At 39.9% G+C, this 21,500-nt stretch overlaps 1 protein-coding gene across 1 annotated transcript; it reads right to left on the bottom strand.

Moving 5' to 3' along the window:
- Positions 1 to 9,453: 9,453 nt before the first annotated feature.
- Positions 9,454 to 12,818, bottom strand: SMIM31 (small integral membrane protein 31; the record flags this gene model as incomplete). Its single annotated transcript, XM_045879359.1, has 2 exons — positions 12,707 to 12,818; positions 9,454 to 9,506 (listed from the first exon to the last, which is right to left on the bottom strand). Coding segments are annotated over exons 1-2 (165 nt in total), but the record flags the coding sequence as incomplete, so codon positions are not given.
- Positions 12,819 to 21,500: the final 8,682 nt, after the last annotated feature.

Below are 21,500 nucleotides of genomic sequence, written 5' to 3'. Positions count from 1 at the left end.
TTTGTGAGACTGATCTAGAAAAAATAGGGATTTCCTTAAATGACAAATGTGTTTGGTGCTGTCTGATTAACATGGAATCACTACAGTGGTGATTTCTTTTATGAACAGATACCTTTAAATCAAACTTTCATGATTGGCAGACCCATAAAACATACAAAGCAGAGAAATTTGTTTTAAGGTCAGAATTGTAGTCACTTTATGCCCATCTGATTTCATGGTTTTTGAAATCTTTTTTTTTTTTAATTTTTATTTTTTAATGAAATGTCTTTCAAAATTTCAGTGGTGCTAAGTGGAGACACAATCATGGTCTCTCCCTCATCGAGGTTACTTCTTGCCTGGGTGGCCTCCCTGCCATCTTCTTGCTTACCTTCTTGCCCTGTTCAGCATTATCTTTCCAATCTAATCTGAATGATCTTTTAAAAATATGTATCTAATTGTGTCTCTGCTCTGCTTAAAATCATTAATTGTTGTCCCTTTGCTCATGGGATAAAATTAGAAATCCAGACCTTGGCTTCCAGCCCACTGACCTACCTCATTGTAGCCACTCTGCTTGAACCTTTATGTGGCATCATGTTAGTTCTTTCTGCCCCTTTCCACTGAATGGCCTGCCCATTTGGTCTTCCATCTTTCTTCCCCCTCCCCCATTGCCTTACCCTCCTTCAATGCTCAGCTTAAAAGTCATTTCTCAGAGAAGTTTTTCTTGGTCTCTTACGTGTGGTCTGATTCTCATATTGTATATCTCTTGGCACTCTATATTTCTTCCTAACACTTACCACAGCTGTAAGAAGATAGTTATGTGGTTAGATATTCAATTTCCCCAACATTATGTACGTAAGCTTTATGAGGGAAATGTTATTCATCAAAATAGTCAATAGCTACCACAGTGAATGCATGCTAAGCTTTTGATTGTTGTCAAATACATGATTGAATGATATGTTCATTACTATGTTGCCAATGTCTCAAATATAGCAGATGCTCAATAGTATTTGCTTGATGACTAAATGAAAATGTTGTCTATTCAGAAAGAAAAGGGGTGCTATAGCAGTGGGGAGTGAGTTGTAGTGAATCACAGTGAGAAGACCCTCTGAGGATGATGCAAACCCAGGGAGAAAATGTAATGGATTGTTTGGATGATTATCAGCTCACTAGAGTTTTTTGTCGAGAGTTCCTCCAGTTTTGCTGACTTAAGGAGTTTGGGGGGCACTTGTGTCAGGATATATGGTTCTGTCACTGGCTGGCTGTGTAACTTCAGAGGGTCATGTATCTCCCAGATCAGGAAGGACATGGGGAATCTTCCTACCTCCCCAACCAACATCACACGTTTATGAGAATCCCACGAAAAATGTGGAAGTACTTTGTAAGCCATAAACAGCTACAGATGTATGATTATTTAACCTATTTAATAGGTTGCTGGTAAAATAGTTGATCAGTTCGGAAGGGCATGAAGTCCCCTCTCCCAATGCTTCTCTCCAGAGTTACTCACTTTTGCCAGTTTCTCTGTGTCATTGTCCTTCTAGATATGATCAGTAGATTGGTTGATCCATGTGAGTGTGTGTATAATGTGTATATGTATGTTTATAAACACACAAACACAAATATATAAGCAAACACAAAACCACAAGTCAGATCATAATACAGTTTGGCAGTTTATTTTTCTACTTCCCGTGTCTTGGATATTTTAATGACAGTGCATATAGAGTTCTTTTAGCTACTGATTAGTGTTCTACTGTGTGCATCTGCTATGGTTTATCTGATTTCCATATTGATGGATATAGAGCTTGTTTCCATCTTTTACTACTGTAAACAGTGCTTCAGGGAACAGATAATTTGACTTCTCTTCCCTGATTAAAATCCTTCAATAGCTTCCTATCTTTACCCTCTGCACTTACGTCTCATGCCACGTGGTCCGGTGCTCACCGGGTGGCGCTAAAACTGAAGTTGTCTTTATAATATTACTTCTGGCTTCAGGGAGGTTTCAGAATTGTTTCTAGTGTAGCTTCCCTGCTCTGGCAAAGGAGGCCTGTTCTGCACATGGGACTTTCTCATTTTATCTTTTCACCTTTACAAATCCGGTGCTTAAACATGTTCCTTTAACTCTCTCTTTTTATAAATTTCTAAAAATCCACCTCTTCCTAAAAGAGTCTGCATAGGCTAATTCACCTACAATTTTTTGATGCCATCAATATTCTAGTTATTTTTTTTAAAGCAAGCATTTATTGAATTGTTATGGTGTCCATCTCACTACACTAGAAACAAATGTGGATATAAGTACTTTGTAAGATTTCTTTAGTTATTCCTTGTTTATGAGTTGTCACAGTATAAGTTTTTTTTTTTTTTTTTAAAGATTTTATTTATTTATTTGACAGAGAGAGAGAGAGGCAGAGCACAACAGGGAGAGTGGCAGGCGGAGTGAGAGGAAGGAGACTCCCTGCTGAGCAGGGAGCCTGACACGGGGCTCCATCCCAGGACTCTGGGATCATGACCTGAGCCGAAGGCAGACGCTTAACCGACCGAGCCACCCGGGCGTCCCTGTCACAATCTAAGTTAACAATGGATAACAGGTGTGCCCTAGCCTACCCTTCAGAGCTCCACTGCCAAATTTTGCTCACTATATAAAACTTTGCCTTTGCTACTGCTGAGTGCCCATGGTGCTGTATTCAAGATGGTGTGATATGGTTAAAGTGGAATAAAACCTTTCTTTGTGAGAGGTAAGAGGAATTCCTTAACATCAGATCAGTATCAAAATATTATGTGTTTACTGGAATGGGCCAGAATTTTGCCTCATGAATATTTCTTTCTTTTTTTTTTAAGATTTTATTTATTTATTTGACAGAGAGAGAATGAGAGAGAGAGCACATGACAGTGGGGAGGGTCAGAGGGAGAAGAAGACTCCCTACGGAGCAGGGAGCCCGATGCGGGACTCGATCCTGGGACTCCAGGATCATGACCTGAGCCGAAGGCAGTCGCTTAACCAACTGAGCCACCCAGGTGTCCCGCCTCATGAATATTTCAAAGACTGTGGTCAGGGCTGTGAAGCAGTTAGAGTCAACGGTTACATGGAGACGAGCTGTTGAGCGAAGTAACTATGGAGGCATTTATAGGCCTCCTAAGAGATGATTAGGCTAGAGCCCTGGCTGTGTTGTAACAGTTTTTATTTTTTGACATTGTTTTATATTTGTTCAATGTTCCTTTAAGGACACAGCCACACAAATTCCAGAATTCAAACTGGTGCCCGCAACAATTTTTTTTTTGCCAGTCAGAAGGTCTTTCCAGAACAAAGGCGGTGTCTTTCCTTCTTTTAAAGGGTTGTAATGTCTGCTACAGAGCTGAGTATCAGGTACTCAACAAATATTTCTTTTTTTTTTTAAGTTTTTCAATAATTTTTTATTTAAGTAATCTTCACACTGAATGTGGGGCTCGAACTCACAACCCCGAGATCAAGAGCCATATGGTCTTCCAACTGAGCCAGGCAGGCACCCCAACAAATACTTTTTACTATCAATTGGCACCCAGTGTCACCAAGAGAATGAAAGCCCAAACCAAAAACCAAACAACAAACCACAAGCGAAAACAAAATTAGAACTAGCTTGTAAGCTGCTATAGAAGTGAGACTTACTTCTGTATAATTCTGCTGATTTGGAGCGAATAAACAGTGTGCATAGGAGAAATGCCAAAAGTATTCTATTCACGATAGCAAATGGACCAACCTAGAAGACACCCTGACTACAGTAGGCTGTTACTGTTACAGTCACAGACAATATGATCCTATGAATAGCAGGTTATACACACAAACCAAAGAACAGCCTGGACTACCCCAACTAAAACAGTAAAATAATGAAGGCAGCATCTATGATTTAATTCTTACAATAGGTTTTGTTTTAAATATATTACCATGTTTTAATTTTCACAGCAGACTTGCGTGGGTAATTAGTATTATATAAATGAAGTGCGCCTTGGAGCATTTATACAACTGGCTCAAGTCACATTGCGAGTAGTAAGGACAGGATCTGAGCCATTTCTAGCTGATGCTAATACAAATATTCTAACCATTATTTTCTACTGGGTCTCTTCAGGTAGGAAGGGTGGAAGAGAGCGCAGGGTTTTTTTGATCACATGGGCACAATTGGCTAACATTTTCAAACTCTTAACAGAAAACAAGTTCCGGAAGCTAAGGAATTCCAAGATAATTGGAAATTTATCTTCATCAGGCTGGGGGTTCATCAGCCTGGAGCCTCATTTCTCTCCCTCAAGCTCGGTGCACCATGCACGGAGTCACCAGGGCTGCTCCACGGCGGTCCCACGGCCGTTCTGGAAGGCAATGTCTGGCACGGGGATGTCGGAAAGGCTCCTGTTTGTCAGGAGGCTGAACACACCTTTGATGAAGGATCATTACTTACCCAGCATATCCTTATAATTCCCTGATGGGTCACTTACATTTTATCACTTCCTATGGCTCATTAGACCAGAGAGCTTTCAAAGACAGGGCCTGGTGAGCAGGTGGGCAACAATGTCATTCAGGCAGGAAACAGCCTGGCTGCGTCACAGTGTGCTAGTCTCTAAAGATACAAAGTCTCTAAAGATACAAAGAGGCCGGACACCAGCCTCTTCTAAACTGATACTGTAGCTTCATGGTGTCCAGCATAAAAGGGAAGAACAATGACGTGGATGGAAAACAATTCTTCATAATTCAAGAAACTAAAAGGAAGCAGCGGTCTGGATGATACAAAAAAGGGAAATCCATGAAAGCATTTCTATCTGGCTGTGGTACACATCACACGCTTCCTTCTGTCCAGGCGGCATACTCCTCCTCGCTAGGTTTTATTTGACTGAGGTTGGAATTTGGTTTCAATTCATGGCTATCAAGCCTGACTGTCACAAAGGGGGATCAACTGTACCTTGAGTACTGTCATGAAGAGCCTCTCTAGAGTGAGTTGTGTTATTCTGAAGTCGTTTGTGCTGCCTGTCACGGGGTTTCCAGGAGGTTTATAAATAGTGCGGGTATTAACTTTGCACACATCATGGCCGTTCTGCCCATTTACAAGCCCATTGGATTTTATGGACTGGATTCCAGTGGGCAGTCTTTGAGGATTTTAGATACAATATAGTAGAAGGATCTGCCTCATAAATTGAATGTGAAGATTAAATCATGAATATACATGCAACAGTCTGAGCTATTAGTAGTAATAGCAGCAATAGAAGGAGTTATAGAATGAGCGAGAAAAACAATGTCCTCTGCTAATAATATTTGGAACTTATGTTGAGCTTGTCTAAATAAGCTGCAGGTATTATTATTGTTATTATTATTTAAATTTTTATTTATTTATTTGAGAGAGAGAGAGCATGAGCAAAGAGGAGGGGCAGAGGAAGAGGGAGAAGCAGACTCCCTGCTGAGCAGGGAGCCCAGAGAGCGGGACTTGATCCCAGGACCTCGAAATGGTGACCTGAGCCAAAGGCAGACTCTTAATCGACTGAGCCACCCAGGTACCCCAAGATGCAGGTATTATTTATTAACCATTCAGAGAGAGTTACTGAGAGCCTCTTCTGTCCCAGGCAGTGTTGTAAGTGCTGGGATGAAGCAATGACTAAGACAGACCAAATCTCTGTGTTACAGAGTTTATATACCAGGGGACACGCAAAGTGGCCTCTCTTATTTTCTTTAAAACACTTCTTTTGGTGGTTTACTGTCTTATTTTTTGACTTTTTAAGGAAAGCCTTCATATAGAGATGAAGAATTTTATTTTGATGTGAACAAAATTGTTTTGTATTTTTATCTACCTACTTCATCTCTCCTATAAAACTCTGGAGTTTAAGGGCAAGACTGGTGATTTGGTAATTTGTCGTTCTTACCCTGTGCCTAGCAAAGTGTCTTCTTGTAAATGGTATGAAATAAAAGTTTATGTGTTGAATGACCAGTCAATTCCAGAAACAAATTATGGAGCTCCTTCTCATTATGTTGTGGTTGCACTTCTTATACAGCAAAGATACTTAATAATACAAGGTGATAGAGATAAATGCTAAATTAGTGATCTGTAACAGAGGTGCTAAAGGAACTAATTTTGGGTTAGAGTGATTATAGAAGAGAGGAAATGAATTTGGCCTTAAAGAATAAATAAGATTCAGGTAGAAGAGGAGTGCATTATTAGTAGGTAAGTGGAAATATCCCACTCGGAAGAATCCCAGGAGCTTTGGGAATTTTTACTTTATTTTCTAGACAGTGGTAAATTAGTGAAGGTTTTTGCCTGGGGGATTAACCTGTAGTTTGTGAAAATTGTCTTCCCAGCTGTATTTGCTGCTATTGCCTGAATTTAGAATTTAGAAATGATTAAAACTTAATGAAATTTAATGGGTCATGTAGTCTATTAGGAGGACTGCCATCAGTTGGGGCGCCTGGGTGGCTCAGTCGTTAAGCGTCTGCCTTCGGCTCAGGTCATGGTCCCAGGGTCCTGGGATCGAGCCCCACATCAGTCTACTTGCTCAGCCGGGAGCCTGCTTCTCCCTCTCCCACTCCCCCTGCTTGTGTTCCTGCTCTCACTATCTCTCTCTCTGTCGAATAAATAAATAAAAATCTTTAAAAAAACCACAAAGGTGGACTGCCATCAGTATTAAAAAGAAAAGAAGACAAAGATAACACAACACAAAGCATTAAAGTTTGTTGCCTGGGGTGAGGGGAAGTATTATTTTATAAAACTTTCATTTCAGTTGTAAGCATGTGGACGAGTGTGTGTGTCTGGGTACAAACAGATCTGGAAGTGGATTTCAGTCAAAAAAAGTTCAGGGCTCCTGAACGTTAGTTCAGGAACTGCCTTCTGCTCAGGTCATGATCCCAGGGTCCTGGAATCGAGCCCCGCATCGGGCTCCCTGCTCCGCGGGAAGCCTGCTTCTCCCTCTTCCACTCTCCCTGCTTGTGTTCTCTCTCTCTCTCGCTGTCTCTATCTCTGTCAAATAAATAAATAAAATCTTTAAAAAAAAAAGTTCAAAACCACTGAGCTAGAGACCCCAATGAGGTTCTTACTAGTGAACACTACTTCTTTTAGTTTCTTTCTCCATCCCAGAAATAGTTGTATTTCTGATAGCCACTGTGTAATTTATTTTTATCATATACATATCAGATTATCATATGTAGGGACAAGATTGTGTTTTCTCAAAGACAAAACTCAAAAAAGTAAAGATACAGATATTATTCAGGCTATGGAAGTAGAGAATACACCCCAGGTCTGAAGTTGATGGTCTCGGCAAGGTGATTTTACCTTAGACAACTAGAGGGAAGAGTAGAAAAGTTGCAAGTGAGTGCTTTACGGTTGGAATTGTTTTGTAATCAAAGACAGTCTGTCAGTTAGCCGTGCAGGAAATGCTGATCTCTATGCCTCGCTAGCTTCAGGAAGACAAACAGTTCTAATCTCAGCTAAATCATTCGTGAGACTAAGAACAGGGAGTTGGAAGGTCTGTGTCTGTGCTTGTCAGCAGGTTCAGGCAAAAGGGGAAAGGTCTATGTTTGGCTCTGTCACAGGTAAACAAAGGAGTCATGGAGAGTCTTATAGAAGTCATGAGAAAGAGTGGACAGTCTTATCTATGTCATATGGGGAAAGGTCGTTCTTTGTGGTAAGCCATTTCCCAGAACACAGGAGTCAGGGGATTTTGGAAAACAAAAGTTGGGGAGATTTCTTAACGAGAGCTGTTTTCCAGAAGCACAGAGCTCAGGTAAACATTGACATTGTCAGTTTTCTCTTCTGGGTTGGCTTTAAAGAAAGCATAGGACCCAAAGTCTGACCTACTCCCTACAAGTAGATAACTTGACAGCATGTATCCAGCTAATTTCTTGGATGGTAACTGATGGGGGCTAACATCATTGAGCATATACTTCTGTAACAGGAAACTTCTTTTTAATTGGAGAATAATGGGTACTGGAAAAGTTCATTTAAAGTGAATCTACTTTCAGGGCAAAATTTTTTTTAAAAAAGATTTTTATTTATTTGTTAGAGAGAGAGCAGAGCCAGAAACAGAATATGGTGGGGGGGCAGAGGGAGAGGGAGAAGCAGGCTCCCTGCAGAGCAGGGAGCCCGATGCGGGGCTCGATCCCAGGACCCTGGGTTCATGACCTGAGCGGAAAGCAGATGCTTAACCATCTGAGCCAGCCAGGCATCCCTCAGGACAAAATTTAATAGAAGATAAACTTTAAAAAAAGTTTGAATGGACCTCTATCTTGAAAAACAAAACTTAAAATTATAAAAATAAATGTATTGTCTCATTTAATAGAATGCAATTTGTATTCCAGCTAATTTTAGAACAAAGAATGGATGAGATGTTGATTTGGGGGCATTACTTTTCTGACACACTGGTACCATCGCTCCGTACAATACTCTTCTCTGCCATTTTCATAGGACAATTCTATAGAGGGTATCATTTGTGAAAAAATATTCAAGGCTTCATCAATTTTCTGAAATGTCTTTTGGTTCTTTCATATTCCTTTTATTCTTTTTTGAAATGCCTGTGTACCCTCCCCTTTTTCATTTGCTAGATCTAATTCAATCAAATGTTCATTTGTCAATGACTTTGCCTGAGCAATTCCAGTTTCGCTTACCCTTCCCTTACATCAGGTTTATATCTTTGGTAGGTAGTTGATTTATATTGGATGTATTGTATGGTTGGATATTTAAAAGAAAGATATTTACCCAGGAGGTGGATGGTTTATATGAATACAAATTGTTGGGGCACCTGGGTGGCTTAGTCATAAGCATCTGCCTTTGGCTCAGGTCATGATCCCAGGGTCCTGGGATCGAGCCCTGCATCGGGCTCCTTGCTCGGCGGGAAGTCTGCTTCTCCCTCTCCCACTCTCCCTGCTTGTGCTCTCTCTCTCTCGCTGTGTCTCTCTCTCTGTCAAATAAATAAATAAAATCTTTTAAAAAAAACATCGTTTGGGTTCTGTAGTAAATATTTTCATTTGCTTTATAAAGACCCCCATTGTTGTATCTAAATTCCTAATTATGAAGACGTCAAATGAGAAAACTCCAATAACAGGCACCCCTCTGTGTTTTATATGCTTTATTTCATGAAGTTCTCACTCCAACTCTATGAGGCTGGTGTTATTACCATCCCCAGTACCCAGATGACAAAATGGGGGCTTTGAGAATTTGTGTCATTTGCCCTCAGTCACAGAGTCACCAAATGGCAGAGCCAGGACATGAATGAAGGAATGTTTAAGAGCGCAGTTTGTACTCTTTGCTGAAATGGTATGCCAGGCTTCTCCTCACCACCCCACCCATTTCTGCTTTCCACCCTTACTTTTCTCTTTGTCTAGGTTCCCTTCTTTACTTATTGGAAATGTAGTTTTATCTTGTTATATATTTTTAGCCAATTAAACTCCTTTGGAGAAATAAAGAGAGGTATACTTATACTTTTTTCTTTCTTTCTTTCTTTCTTCTTTCTTTCTTTCTTTCTTTCTTTCTTTCTTTCTTTCTTTCTTTCTTTCTTTCTTTCTTTCTTTCTTTTTCTTTCTTCTCCTTCTTCTTCTTCTTTTAAAGATTTTATTTATTTATTTGACAGAGAGAGAAGGAGAGAGCACAAGTAGGCAGAGTGGCAGGCAGAGGGAGAGGGAGAAGCAGGCTCTCCACTGAGCAGGGAGCCAGACGTGGGGCTCAATCCCAGGACCCCAGGATCATGACCTGAGCCGAAGGCAGCTGCTTAACTGAATGAGCCACCCAGGCATCCCTCTTCTTCCTTTTTTTTTTTTTTTTTTTAAAGCAAGTATCTTTTTCAAGGTAATCTGGAAAGGAAGTATGTTGGTTACATATACAGGTTTTCAAGTCCTATAAACAGAGTTCCACTTTGGCTCTGTCGCTTATTAGCTGAGTGATCTAAGATTAAGGTTTAAACGTCAGTGTCCTCACTTGTAAAATAGTGAGGTTATTATTACTTATCTCGTAGGGTTGTTTTAAGATTAAGGGAAATAATACACCTAAAGCACTTAGCATCCTGCCTTTTACATGGAAAATGCCTAGTAAACATTGTCATCATCATTGTTTTTCATTTTTAAGTTTTTTTTAAAGATTTTATTTATTTATTTGACAGAGGGAGACAGGGAGAGAGGGAACACAAACAGGGGGAGTGGGAAAGGGAGAAGCAGGCTTCCCGCAAAGTGGGGAGCCCAATGTGGGGCTCAATCCCAGGACCCTGGGATCATGACCTGAGCCGAAGGCAGATGCTTAATGACTGAGCCACCCAGGCGCCCCATCATCATTGTTTTTTATGCTGACAATGAGACCCGGTAGTCTGGTAAACAGTGTCCTGGACTGGGAAAAAAAAGCTCTATCTCATTCTGAATTCCAATCTTATGATGTAACTTTTATTTTTCTCAATTTTTAAGTCATCAAAATGAGACAACAATTTTTTTTCCAGGTTGAGTGGACTCTTAAAATATCTTTGGAAAGGCACCTTGTAAATTAATTCTATAATCACGAAGCTACACATATTTTATTTTATTATTTTAAAGACAATATAGCAGTGAAGTAGGTACTTATGAATCTCAAAGGAAAACAGTAATGATCTTGGGATGATGAATTTTAGATGTGTATGTAATGCTAGAATATGTTAGTGTGGTTTTGAAGTCCACAGGGGACTTTTGATCAAGGTGGTGTTAGGTGAAGCTTCCTTGAACAAGCAAGAAGATTTCTTTGGGGCTTCATGATTTTCTACAGTGACTAAATTCTGTTCTTTTTTGGATTCAATGTACAAGTAAGAGCTATATTTTAAGTTTTCAGTTTACAATTTAAAACATATGTTATGGTCCAGAATGAAAGCAACATTCCTAAATACCTCTAAGCAGTCAAAGGTAGATAATCTTTGTAAATTCAGGTAGAGACCAAAATAGCCAGACCTTTCCTTCCAGTGAGAAGATTGTTGAATTGACAGTGTTTGAAAAGTTTTATGTGGAGGACTCCTTATGGTAACAAGAACAGAAACGTGGGTTACTGGTCAGTTTCTCAACAAATAAATTTTCCTGAAATATCTAAGGGCTTTGTCATACTTTACACCTTCTTTTAACAAAGCAAGTTGTCTTAACTGTTTCCTTATAAAAAGGCATAGAGAAAGAGAATGCTAATTACAAATGAGACAGTGGATTCATAAACTATTAAGAGTTGCAGGAATCTTGTAACACTAAAATACTTTGATTTTTAAGGAATGACTATGAATCTTCTAAATATAAATATAAAAATATTTTCTTAAATATAAGCTCACCCATTCCTGACATTTGTAGGAGGAGCTGAGGCAAGAGTAGAGTGTGGTCTCTGCTCTCTTCTCTTCCTGCCTTTGTATCCATCCTGTGCTATGGAGGGCCTGGTTTACAGGCATGTGGGCAGCCCAGCCACATACCCAAGCTCTCTCCTCACCTGCTGCATATAGATGACCTAGACCACCTGGGGCTAGGAACGTGTGCTTTAGTGGCTTGACTTATCTTCTAGAGTGTTGTCATTACCTGGCCTCCACCCGGACCTACTGAATAAAAGTATACTTTTTCATAAAATCTCTAGGTGATTTGGATGCAAATTAGAGGTTGAAAACTTAGGTCTCAAGTAGGAGGTTGAAAACAGAGGGCTCCATCTCTTAGGTTTAAGGGTGGAGCAGGAAAAGACTTATGGACTCCAGCTTTGTTTCCTAATCCGCATGTCAGTATGAATTGGACTGTCTAGTCACTGTGACTTTTGTTTTCTCCTTCTATCAGTGTTATACGTCAAGACAAAGAATAATATTTTGTTTCACTGAGAGAACTTCTTTTAGAATCAAAAATTGATGGAGAGGTATCACAATTGTAGGAAACACCATTTTCTTTTTATGATTTTTCTCTTAATCTCTACAAATGTGTAAATTTCCTGGCATAATATATATATATATATATTATATATATATATATATATAATATGTAAAATTTTTGGCTTTAAAAATGGCCAGTTACCATCAATTTTGTATTGAGCCTTGAACTATGGTGAAATACCAAGCACAACCATTTAAATTATACACTCTGTTGCTAACAATTGCTATTATTGGCAGTAGGTGAACATGCGGTGTTGAATTTTTAAAATACTTCTATTTTTCTAATGTTTGGGCTTTGACAAGAAATCATTAGAAAAAACTCGAATCCTTTTCCTTCTCATGTATAGTTGAATACACACACACACACACACGCACACGCACATGCATGCACACACTCCTTACTATACTATACTGGAATTTGTTTCTCATAAACTCATTTATGTTTGCCTTGTAAAAAAATCACCTTTAAAAACTTTTTAAAACATTGAGCTTTTTGTGCATTTTAGATTTCTGATTTGGGACAGGGATGGGAGGATGGCCAAAGTTAAAATTAGATCAATAAATAAATATCTAATTTTATAGTATATATATTAGTTTTACATTACATGTATATTAGGTTCAAGGCATAAGATCTGCCAAATTCTGGGATCAGAAGTCATGTGATGATTTTTTCCATTTCCATTTTCCTTTTAACCCTTTTAAATAGTGGTAAAGTGCCACAAGTTTTTTTATGCTACTTAGTAAGAAATTCTCTCTCTCTTTTTCTCACATGCACACGCCACATCCCAAAACAAACTCATCCTCACACGCAGAATAGACACCAAACCAATCAAACCATACAAAAAGATGATTGGAAAGCAAAAGAAATAGAGACTAGCCTCAAAGAGCTTTCTCTTCTTACCTTCATTCCTCTCGTCTGGGTTAGTGTAGATGGAAGCCAGAGTAAATAAGGAAAAGATAACAAAAGCCAACAAAATGAATGCCATTTCCAGCCTGGTGAATGGAAGCTCCATGAGCCTCCACAAACTTCTTCACCTGTAACAGAGACCAAACATTGGCTTAGCACACTTTAATCCAGAGACAGCTTGTTCGACAATTATTTATTTTAGAGTTAAACACTTGTGAGATTTACTGAAAATTGTTAAGATACTTTTGTGCACCTGGAACAATACATTTGGCAAGTGTGCTCTGATTTTTTGAAATTTGGCATAACTATTGGTATAACTGAATTTATGCCTTTACCGTGCAGATTAGAAGAGAACAAGAATGAATGGCAGAGCCAGTTGATGCTTATATACATTTGTGAGTTTTTGGATACCACTCTGGGAATAAAAATAAGGTGTATTTCATTTCATGAAGTAATAAGTAGTAATGTTGATATCTATCTGACACAACTGTATCCAGCTTCAGAGTAAAATCTCTTTGGTTCATGTACCTGAAATTACCTGGCATCTGCTAGCCAGGTGATAAATATACAGTTTGAAGCCAATTTTCGTGAAAAAAACCATAGACCTCAGCGTAGCTGGATCAAACCTAGCCTAACTGAAGACAAATGTGTTAACAATTCAACCAGGGAACTTCCAGTTTCAGACTCAAACAAGAAGAGCTTGTGTATTTAGAAAGGAAATAGTAGCTCCTTTGAGGGAAAATTATAGCAATACCTAGTTGGAAGTAACCTCCCTCTTTTTGTCTTTCTCTCTTTCAGTGTTTACTACACAAATGCCAAATATTTAAATGACTCCAGATATATGTGGGAATGTTATAATTTTAAGAACACGCAGAGAATGAGATTTCACATCTGTCCACTGTAATTCATCCTAAGTTCTTCATTAATGTCTATTTTGTGGAAGTGATTTACTGAGGTTTTTCACCTAAGGGTTCAGTTTCCTTTGAATGTATTTTTAAAATGACCTCATCAGACCTTGTAGTTGAGAGACAACATTTGAGGCCAAAGTTAGGTTTGTCCTCTGCAGAACAGAGGTGGGTGAGGGAATCATGAGTTCTTAAAAATCTGCTGGTTTTGACAGATTTCTTTTCTTTTGGACATATTTTTTTTGTATTTGAAAGTAGTTTGGGAACTATTGATCAGAAGTCTGTGCTTTTTGTGTTTTTTTAGGACAGAATCTTGTAGGACAGAATTTCTATATCATGGGTCTGCATGTTTTTTGTTTTTGTTTTTGTTTTTTTTTAGAGAGAGAGACAGTGCTTGAACTCCCACGGAGGTGGAGGTGGGGGAGGGGCAGAGGGAGAGAGAGAATCTTAATCCATGCCCAGCACAGAGCCCAACTTGGGGCTTGATCTCAAGACCCTGATCATTACCTGAGCTGAAAATAAGATTCGGATGCTTAACCGACTGAGCCACCCAGGTGCTTTGGTATGCATGTTTTAAAATATAAAATATAAAGGATACTACCAATGGAGGTTAAAATGTATCTTAAAACCTTTTATTACCATTGCATGTTGATCTAGTTAATTCTGGTTAATGGGGGCCCAGCTTTCCAGAGTATGACTCTTGAATTGATGGAAATTTGGGCTCTTTCTAATTTTTTTTTTGTCATTACCAACAATGTGGCAGAAAAGATTTTTTTGTAAATGTAACTTTGCAGACAGGTTCAGATTTCTCTAGGAGAGATTTATAGAGGTAGAATTACTGAAACTATAAAACTTTGAAATATCATTTCTTCATAAATTTCCCTGGAATTTGCAACCAACCAATACCGTATGTAAAGGACTGTTTCCCCAATCCTTTCCCAACGCTTTCTCTTTAGTGTTTTTTTCCACCAGCGTGAAGTTGAAAATATTATCTCTGTTTAAATTGGCTTTTCCCTAATTTTAAGTGAGGTTGAATATTTTTTCATATGTTGATTATTTATATAGTTTGCTCTGTGAAAGCCTTGTTCCTATCCTTTGTCCAGTTTTAAACTGGGCATTGGTAATTTTCTCACTGATTTGTAGACACTCATTATATATTTTGGATATATACATTCTGTTATCTTCAATCTATCTTTTGTCTTTGTTTCTGGTTATCTTTTATTATTCAGATTATTATTATTATTTTTTTTTAAAGATTTTATTTGACAGAGAGAGACACAGTGAGAGAGGGAACACAAGCAGGGGGAGCGGAGAGGGAGAAGCAGACTTCCTGCTGAGCAGGGAGCCCGATGTGGGGCTGGATCCCAGGACCCTGGGATCATGACCTGAGCCGAAGGCAGATGCTTAACGACTGAGCCACCCAGGCGCCCCTTATTTTTTATAAATTTATTTTTATGAAGTTAAATCCACCTTGACTGAAAAGCCCTTGCCCATCTCTGGTCCCATTCTTAGTTCTCTCTGGGGTCTTGCCATCTCTGGGGTAGGGATTTGAAGTTAATTATTGCCTATGACCGCCACTGCATTGTTAAAGAATTGGCAAAACCATCCATACTGCCTCGACATTGCTTCCTGTCATCCCTGCCACACTGAAACCCAGACTCACAGTTCCATTCTCAGATTGAGAAGGCACGGGAAGGAGCTGTCCAACAGTAATTAAGAAAAAACTGAAGTGGATGTTCTGGATGGTTTGGGGAAATCAGAATGTAGGGAAAAGTGAATATATTATTTTATGGTATGTCCAGTGTCTATAATCGTGGATGAATTCTGTTTGTTTCTCTAAGAATGTATTATAGTTTTTTGTTTTGTTTTGTTTTGCCACTGTTGTGTTTCCAAAACCCAAGGTGTGTGTCTTTGAGTACAGACAGAATCTGCTAAATCATGTTGACATTAACAGTCTGGGCAATATTATAGGAACTGGCTGATAGTAAGTCATCTTGCATAAATAAGCAGAATTTAATGATTTATTCAAAGGCATGATTCTTTGTAATAAGTAAAGGAATGTTGTGTGATCTTTGTAGTAAGTCAACACGTTATTGGCTGCTTCCAAAGCAGACTCCCTGCTGATCAGGGAGGCCAACTCAAGGCTGGATCTCAGGACCCTGGGATCATGACCTGAGCTGAAGGCAGATGCTTAACCGACTGAGTCATCCAGGTTTCCTGGTAGATACTGTTTTTTTTTTTTTTTAATTATTATTTATTTTTTTTTTAAAGATTTTATTTATTTTTTTGACAGAGAGAGACACATCGAGAGAGAGAACACAAGCAGGGGGAGTGGGAGAGGGAGAAGCAGGCTTCCCGCGGAGCAGGGAGCCTGATGCGGGATTTGATCCCAGGACCCTGGGACCATGACCTGAGCCAAAGGCAGATGCCTAATGACTGAGCCACCCAGATGCCCCTAGATACTGTTTTTAATCTCCATTTCATAAACGAGGGCACGGAAGCACTGAGACATGAACTAACTTACCTTAAACTATAAAACTAGTGTGTGGGGGCTCCTGGCTGGCTCAGTTGGTAGGTAGTGCATATGGCTCTTAATCTTGGGGTCATGAGTTTGAGCCCAACATTGGGGATAGAGAGCACTTAAAAAAATACAAAAAAATAAAACTAGTATATGACAAAGCTAGAATATCAACCCTGGTAGCCTGGTTCCAGAAATCCTCACTCTTAATCAATATATAACATTGGCCATGAGCCAACCACTAAGCAAGCAGGCAAGCAAACAAACCAAAACCTATCCTCATAGTTAGAATCGTGTTTTGCAAAGCATTATGTGGATTAGCTGGAAAGTTTTTTTATTTTTTTAAGATTTTATTTATTTATTTGACAGAGAGAGACACACAGAGAGAGAGAACACAAGCAGGGGGAGTGGGAGAGGGAGAAACAGGCTTCCTGCTGAGCAGGGAGCCCGATGCGGGGCTTGATCCCAGGACCCTGGGATCATGACCTGAGCCGAAGGCAGACGGTTAATGACTGAGCCACCCAAGCGCCCCAACTGGAAAGTTTTTATGTTAGGTAGTGGGAGAAGATCATATTGGTTAGTCAAAGGACAACTGAAAGAATTTGATGTCATGGTGACAGCTTAGACTAAAACACTGTTGGAGGGTAAATATAATGTCATTAACAGTACAATGTCATGGGGCGCCTGACTGGCTCAGTCGGTAGATCATGCAACTCTTGATCCTGGGGTTGTGAGTTTGAGATCTATGTTAGGCATAAGGGATTACTTAAAAAAATTGTACAATGTCATGATGAAGTAGTGTTTTGAGAATATTAATTGCATCTCCAAGTGAAGAACAGATTGAAGGAAAAGAACTCTAACTGGAATAAACTTGGAGTGAGATTTTTAGTTCTGTATTAAGTTCTGACAATAGGAATAGAGAGGAAGGAATGAAGCTAAGAGCTGTAAAGGCTCTTGGAAGGATCTTGGAAGTTGGCTGGTTATATGGGGTGAAGAGGGTGCTCCAACTCCAGTTAAAATGCAGTATAAGGGGGAAGAGGGGAGATGAAGATCACTGGGGAAAAAAAAAAGATCCACAGAATCATGTATGAATTCAGCAGTAGAGAATATGAATTCTTCAAATTTCCTCATGGTCAGCAGAGATGTAGACTATGTTGTTGTACATTCTGCAGTCCTTCAATATTTGGAAATTAGATAGATCATGCTGTGCCTCTTCAGAGAATATGAAGACTGTTAAGTTTGTTAAAGCAGCTCAGTGAACAAAAAATCATTTTTATTGCCAGCATTCTTATGAGGACTGTTTCCTCTTGGAAAAAATAGAAGAAAGCAAAAACAGAAAAGGAAACAAAAAAGAAATGGTGCCATCTAGTGGTTAGCAAGTGCTATAGGTTGAAATGAGGAGGATTAGCCCAAACTCTCTGTGATACTTCATATTGGTATGGTATCACACACCTATGCAAAAACAGTTTCCTATATTCTTCAGTTTTGTCTCATGTTCAGAACATTCACTGCTTTTCAGGTAGCTGTGACTAGTAGGAGGAATCCATTAATGTTTCCTATACATATAGATCACAGGCAACAAGTTATTTCTAGCTCAACATACTACATGTTGTTATTTTAGGCGTAAAAACCACAAAGTAATGACCTATGGATTGTCAGTAGAAATTGAAAGTTGGGTGAAAAAATGTAGTGGGATAACATTTATTGCCAGAAGTACTGGGATAACGTCGTCAAATGATGTCATGGGATAATGAATATTGTCAGATAGCTATTTATGGCTATCGAAAATGGAAACTGGGACACCTGGGTGGCTCAGTTTGTTAAGCATCCAACTCTTGATTTTGGCTCAGGTCATGATCTCAGGGTCTTGAGATCCAGCCCTGCGTGGGGCTCCATGCTGAGCATGGAACCTGCTTAAGATTTTTCTCTCTCTGCCTCTACCCCTCCCCCTGCTTTGTGCTCTCTCGCTACATAAATAAAATCTTAAAAAAAGATAAAATGGAACCTGATCATCTCCTTGTTGAGTGCTAAGAACACAGAGCCCTTAATCAGAAACTCTCTACCCCGGTGCCCTTAATTCCAGAAAAAGGTCGTTTCATGGCCAACTTCTGGGTCTCAAAACCAGTCAAAAGTTTATTCATGGCCAGGGCGCCTGGGTGGCTCAGTCATTAAGCGTCTGCCTTCAACTCAGGTCATGATCCCAGAGTCCTGGGATCGAGCCCCGCGTCGGGCTCCCCGCTCAGCGGGAAGCCTGCTTCTCCCTCTCCCACTCCTCTTGCTTGTGTTCCTTCTCTCGCTGTTTCTCTCTCTGTCAAATAAATAAAATCTTTAAAAAAAAAAAAAGTTTATTCATGGCCATTTCTGGGTCTCAAAACCAGTCAAAAGTTTATTGCAAAAATGATGCCTTTAGAGGATGTTGTTATCTCTGCTCTCCCCACCCTGGAGTATTATTGTGGGGGCATCTAAAAACCAATTGGTTTTACAACCTTCATTTCTTCCCGGGATTGTGTGCTGATAGTCTGATCTCTGGACACTTTTGTCATCCCAGTTTCCCTGATGTATAGACAAATCACTTTCCCCTGTAGCTTCTCACAGTGTAGGACTAACTGCACTTAGTATTTAGTAGCAGACTGTAGATAAATCATATTCATTTTTACATAAGAAAAAAATAAATCTTACTCCTTTCATCATACCAAGTATCACATCACATCTAAGCTTATTGAAGCTTATTTAAGTTACAATCATTTACTGATAATTAAAGCATGGTCACCTTGATCTGTCATTACTGTTTAGAGGATCCCCAGAAACCAATTAAAGATTTTATTCATTTATTTGACAGAGAGAGACACAGCGAGAGAGGGAACACAAGCAGGGGGAGTGGGAGAGGGAGAAGCAGGCTTCCCCCCGAGCAGGGAGCCCGATGCGGGGCTCGATCCCAGGACCCCGGGATCATGACCTGAGCCGAAGGCCGACGCTTAACCATCTGAGCCACCCAGGCGCCCCAGTATTTTGAATTCTTAAAGCCACACAATCAGAAAGCTATAGGCTGAACAAAATTCTATGATGTTCTGCAGTTCCTCCTTTTGTTTTCAGAGGCCCTGGGGGAAAAGTCTGAAAGCTGTACTAGTTATAGATATTCACACAGTCTCCCTGTAAAGCATGGGCTCTGGCCACTAACCCAACACCCAGGCAATTCCCCTTGCCTGCTGGAGTTGTCTGTCCTTTCTGTTTTTGAGACAAAGTATCTCCGTTGCTTTTAAAAAGTCTGGACAACACTCAGCTGCTGCATGGAACGATTACCTTATTTAAATGGTCTGAAACTACTTGCACCTCTTTTTGTTGTGTTTGTAGGAGTGAAGATGTTTATATATGTTTCTGTCATGGCCTTGAAACAAGGCCATCAACTGTAATCTTTCCCATTTCTGAAGCACCACCACCATATCTGTCTCTGTAATATATGCTACTGAATTATCTCTTCACTTTCTGGGCTCATCATTTTGTTTTGTTTTTTAACTTTTTTTAAAAAAAGATTTTATTCATTTATTTGACAGAGAGAGACACAGCGAGAGGGAACACAAGCAGGGGGAGTGGGAGAGGGAGAAGCAGACTTCCTGCGGAGCAGGGAGCCCGATGTGGGACTCGATCCCAGGACTCCAGGATCATGACTTGGGACCTCAGACGCTGAACGACTGAGCCACCCAGGTGCCCCTTTTGGCTCATTGTTATGGGCTGAATGTCTGTGTCCTCTCAGAATCCGTATGTTGAAATCCTAACCCCCCACAGGATATTATTTGGAGGTGGAACTTTTGAGACGTGATTAGATCATGAGGGTGGAGCCCTCATGAATGGGATTAGTGACCTTATCAAGGAGACCCCAGAGCACTCCCTCCCCATTTCTGCCATGTGAAGGCGCAGTGAGGAGACAGTTGCCTGTGAACAAGGAAGCAGGACCTCACTGGACATGGGATCTGCCAGTGTCTTGATCTTGGGCTTACCAGCCTCTAGAACTGTAAGTAATAAATGTTTGTTGTGTAAGGCGCCTAGTCAGTGGTATTTTTATTATAGCAGTACAAACAGACTAAGATACTCATACGCTTGGTTGTGCTTGCTGAATGACGGATATGTTCCCAGCTCCCATACTGTTGTTTCTACTTCATATTTCAACCTGCTAAATGTCTCCTTGATTGATTTTCTCAGTCTTTATTTTGGATTCCCTGCCATACTGACCTCTCCTCTCTTGGACTCCATGTTTCAAGTCATCTTCTCTTCAAATTTTGACTAAAAAGCCATCTTCTTCCTGAGAACTTTCCCTTAAATAAAATTTCAGGTTTGGGAAGAAAATTAAAGATCACCTTGCCTATATACTACACAATGACTGAATTCTCCCTAAACTATTTTGACAGAATAGATCCCAGCCTAAGCCTGAATTCCTCTAGTGACCAGGCACTCACTACCGTTGGAAGCAACCCATTTAACCTCTGGCTAGCTCTCTGCTCATTAGAAAACTCTTTCTTTAGATGAGCTGATTTTTCTCCTCATAGCCATTACAATTCAGTTCTTAAATGCAGAACTAGTAGGTTCCTCTTTCATGTGAGGGTTATTCAAATATTTGAAGACAATGAATTTATAACATGTCACTTGCACGTCCTTTCTTTTCTCTAAAAAAAACCATTCCTCATCTGACATAGTTCTGCATCTCTTTTCCCTTGTGATTTCTCTCCCTGGTTTCCAAATCTTCTAAAGTTAAGTACAAGCTGAAGACAATACTTTTGATTAGGTTGCTTAGGGTCCCATGGAGCTGTAGCTGTGTGCATTGCCTTTTACCTGCTCTCCTTCACCGATGATCTGGTTGCAAATCAGGCCTGATTTTATTTTATTATTCTATTTATTTATTTATTTTTAAAGATTTTATTTATTTATTTGCGACAGAGAGAATGAGAGAGAGAGAGAGCACATGAGAGGGGGGAGGGTCAGAGGGAGAAGCAGACTCCCTGCCGAGCAAGGAGCCCGATGTGGGACTCGATCCCGGGACCCCAGGATCATGACCTGAGCCGAAGGCAGTTGCTTAACCAACTGAGCCACCCAGGCGCCCAAATCAGGCCTGATTTTAAAAAATATTATACTTGGGCGCTTGGGTGGCTCAGTTGGTTAAGCGATGGCCTTCGGCTCAGGTCATCATCCTGGAGTCCTGGGATCGAGTCCCGCATCAGGATCCCTGCTCAGCAGGGGGTCTGTTTCTCCCTCTCCCGCTACCCCCTCTTGTGCTTGCTCTCTGTCTCTCATTCTCTCTCTCTCAAATAAATAAATAAAATCTTAAAAAAAAAATAAAAATAAAATAAAAAAAATAAAAAATATTATACTTAAT

The sequence above is a fragment of the Mirounga angustirostris genome, unplaced genomic scaffold (assembly GCF_029215605.1).
Source record: "Mirounga angustirostris isolate CCGP_5_RB_7025 unplaced genomic scaffold, mMirAng1.0.hap1 SCAF_2, whole genome shotgun sequence".
In the NCBI taxonomy this organism is placed as follows: Eukaryota; Metazoa; Chordata; class Mammalia; order Carnivora; family Phocidae; genus Mirounga; species Mirounga angustirostris.
This window is presented reverse-complemented; position numbering and strand designations above follow the sequence as displayed.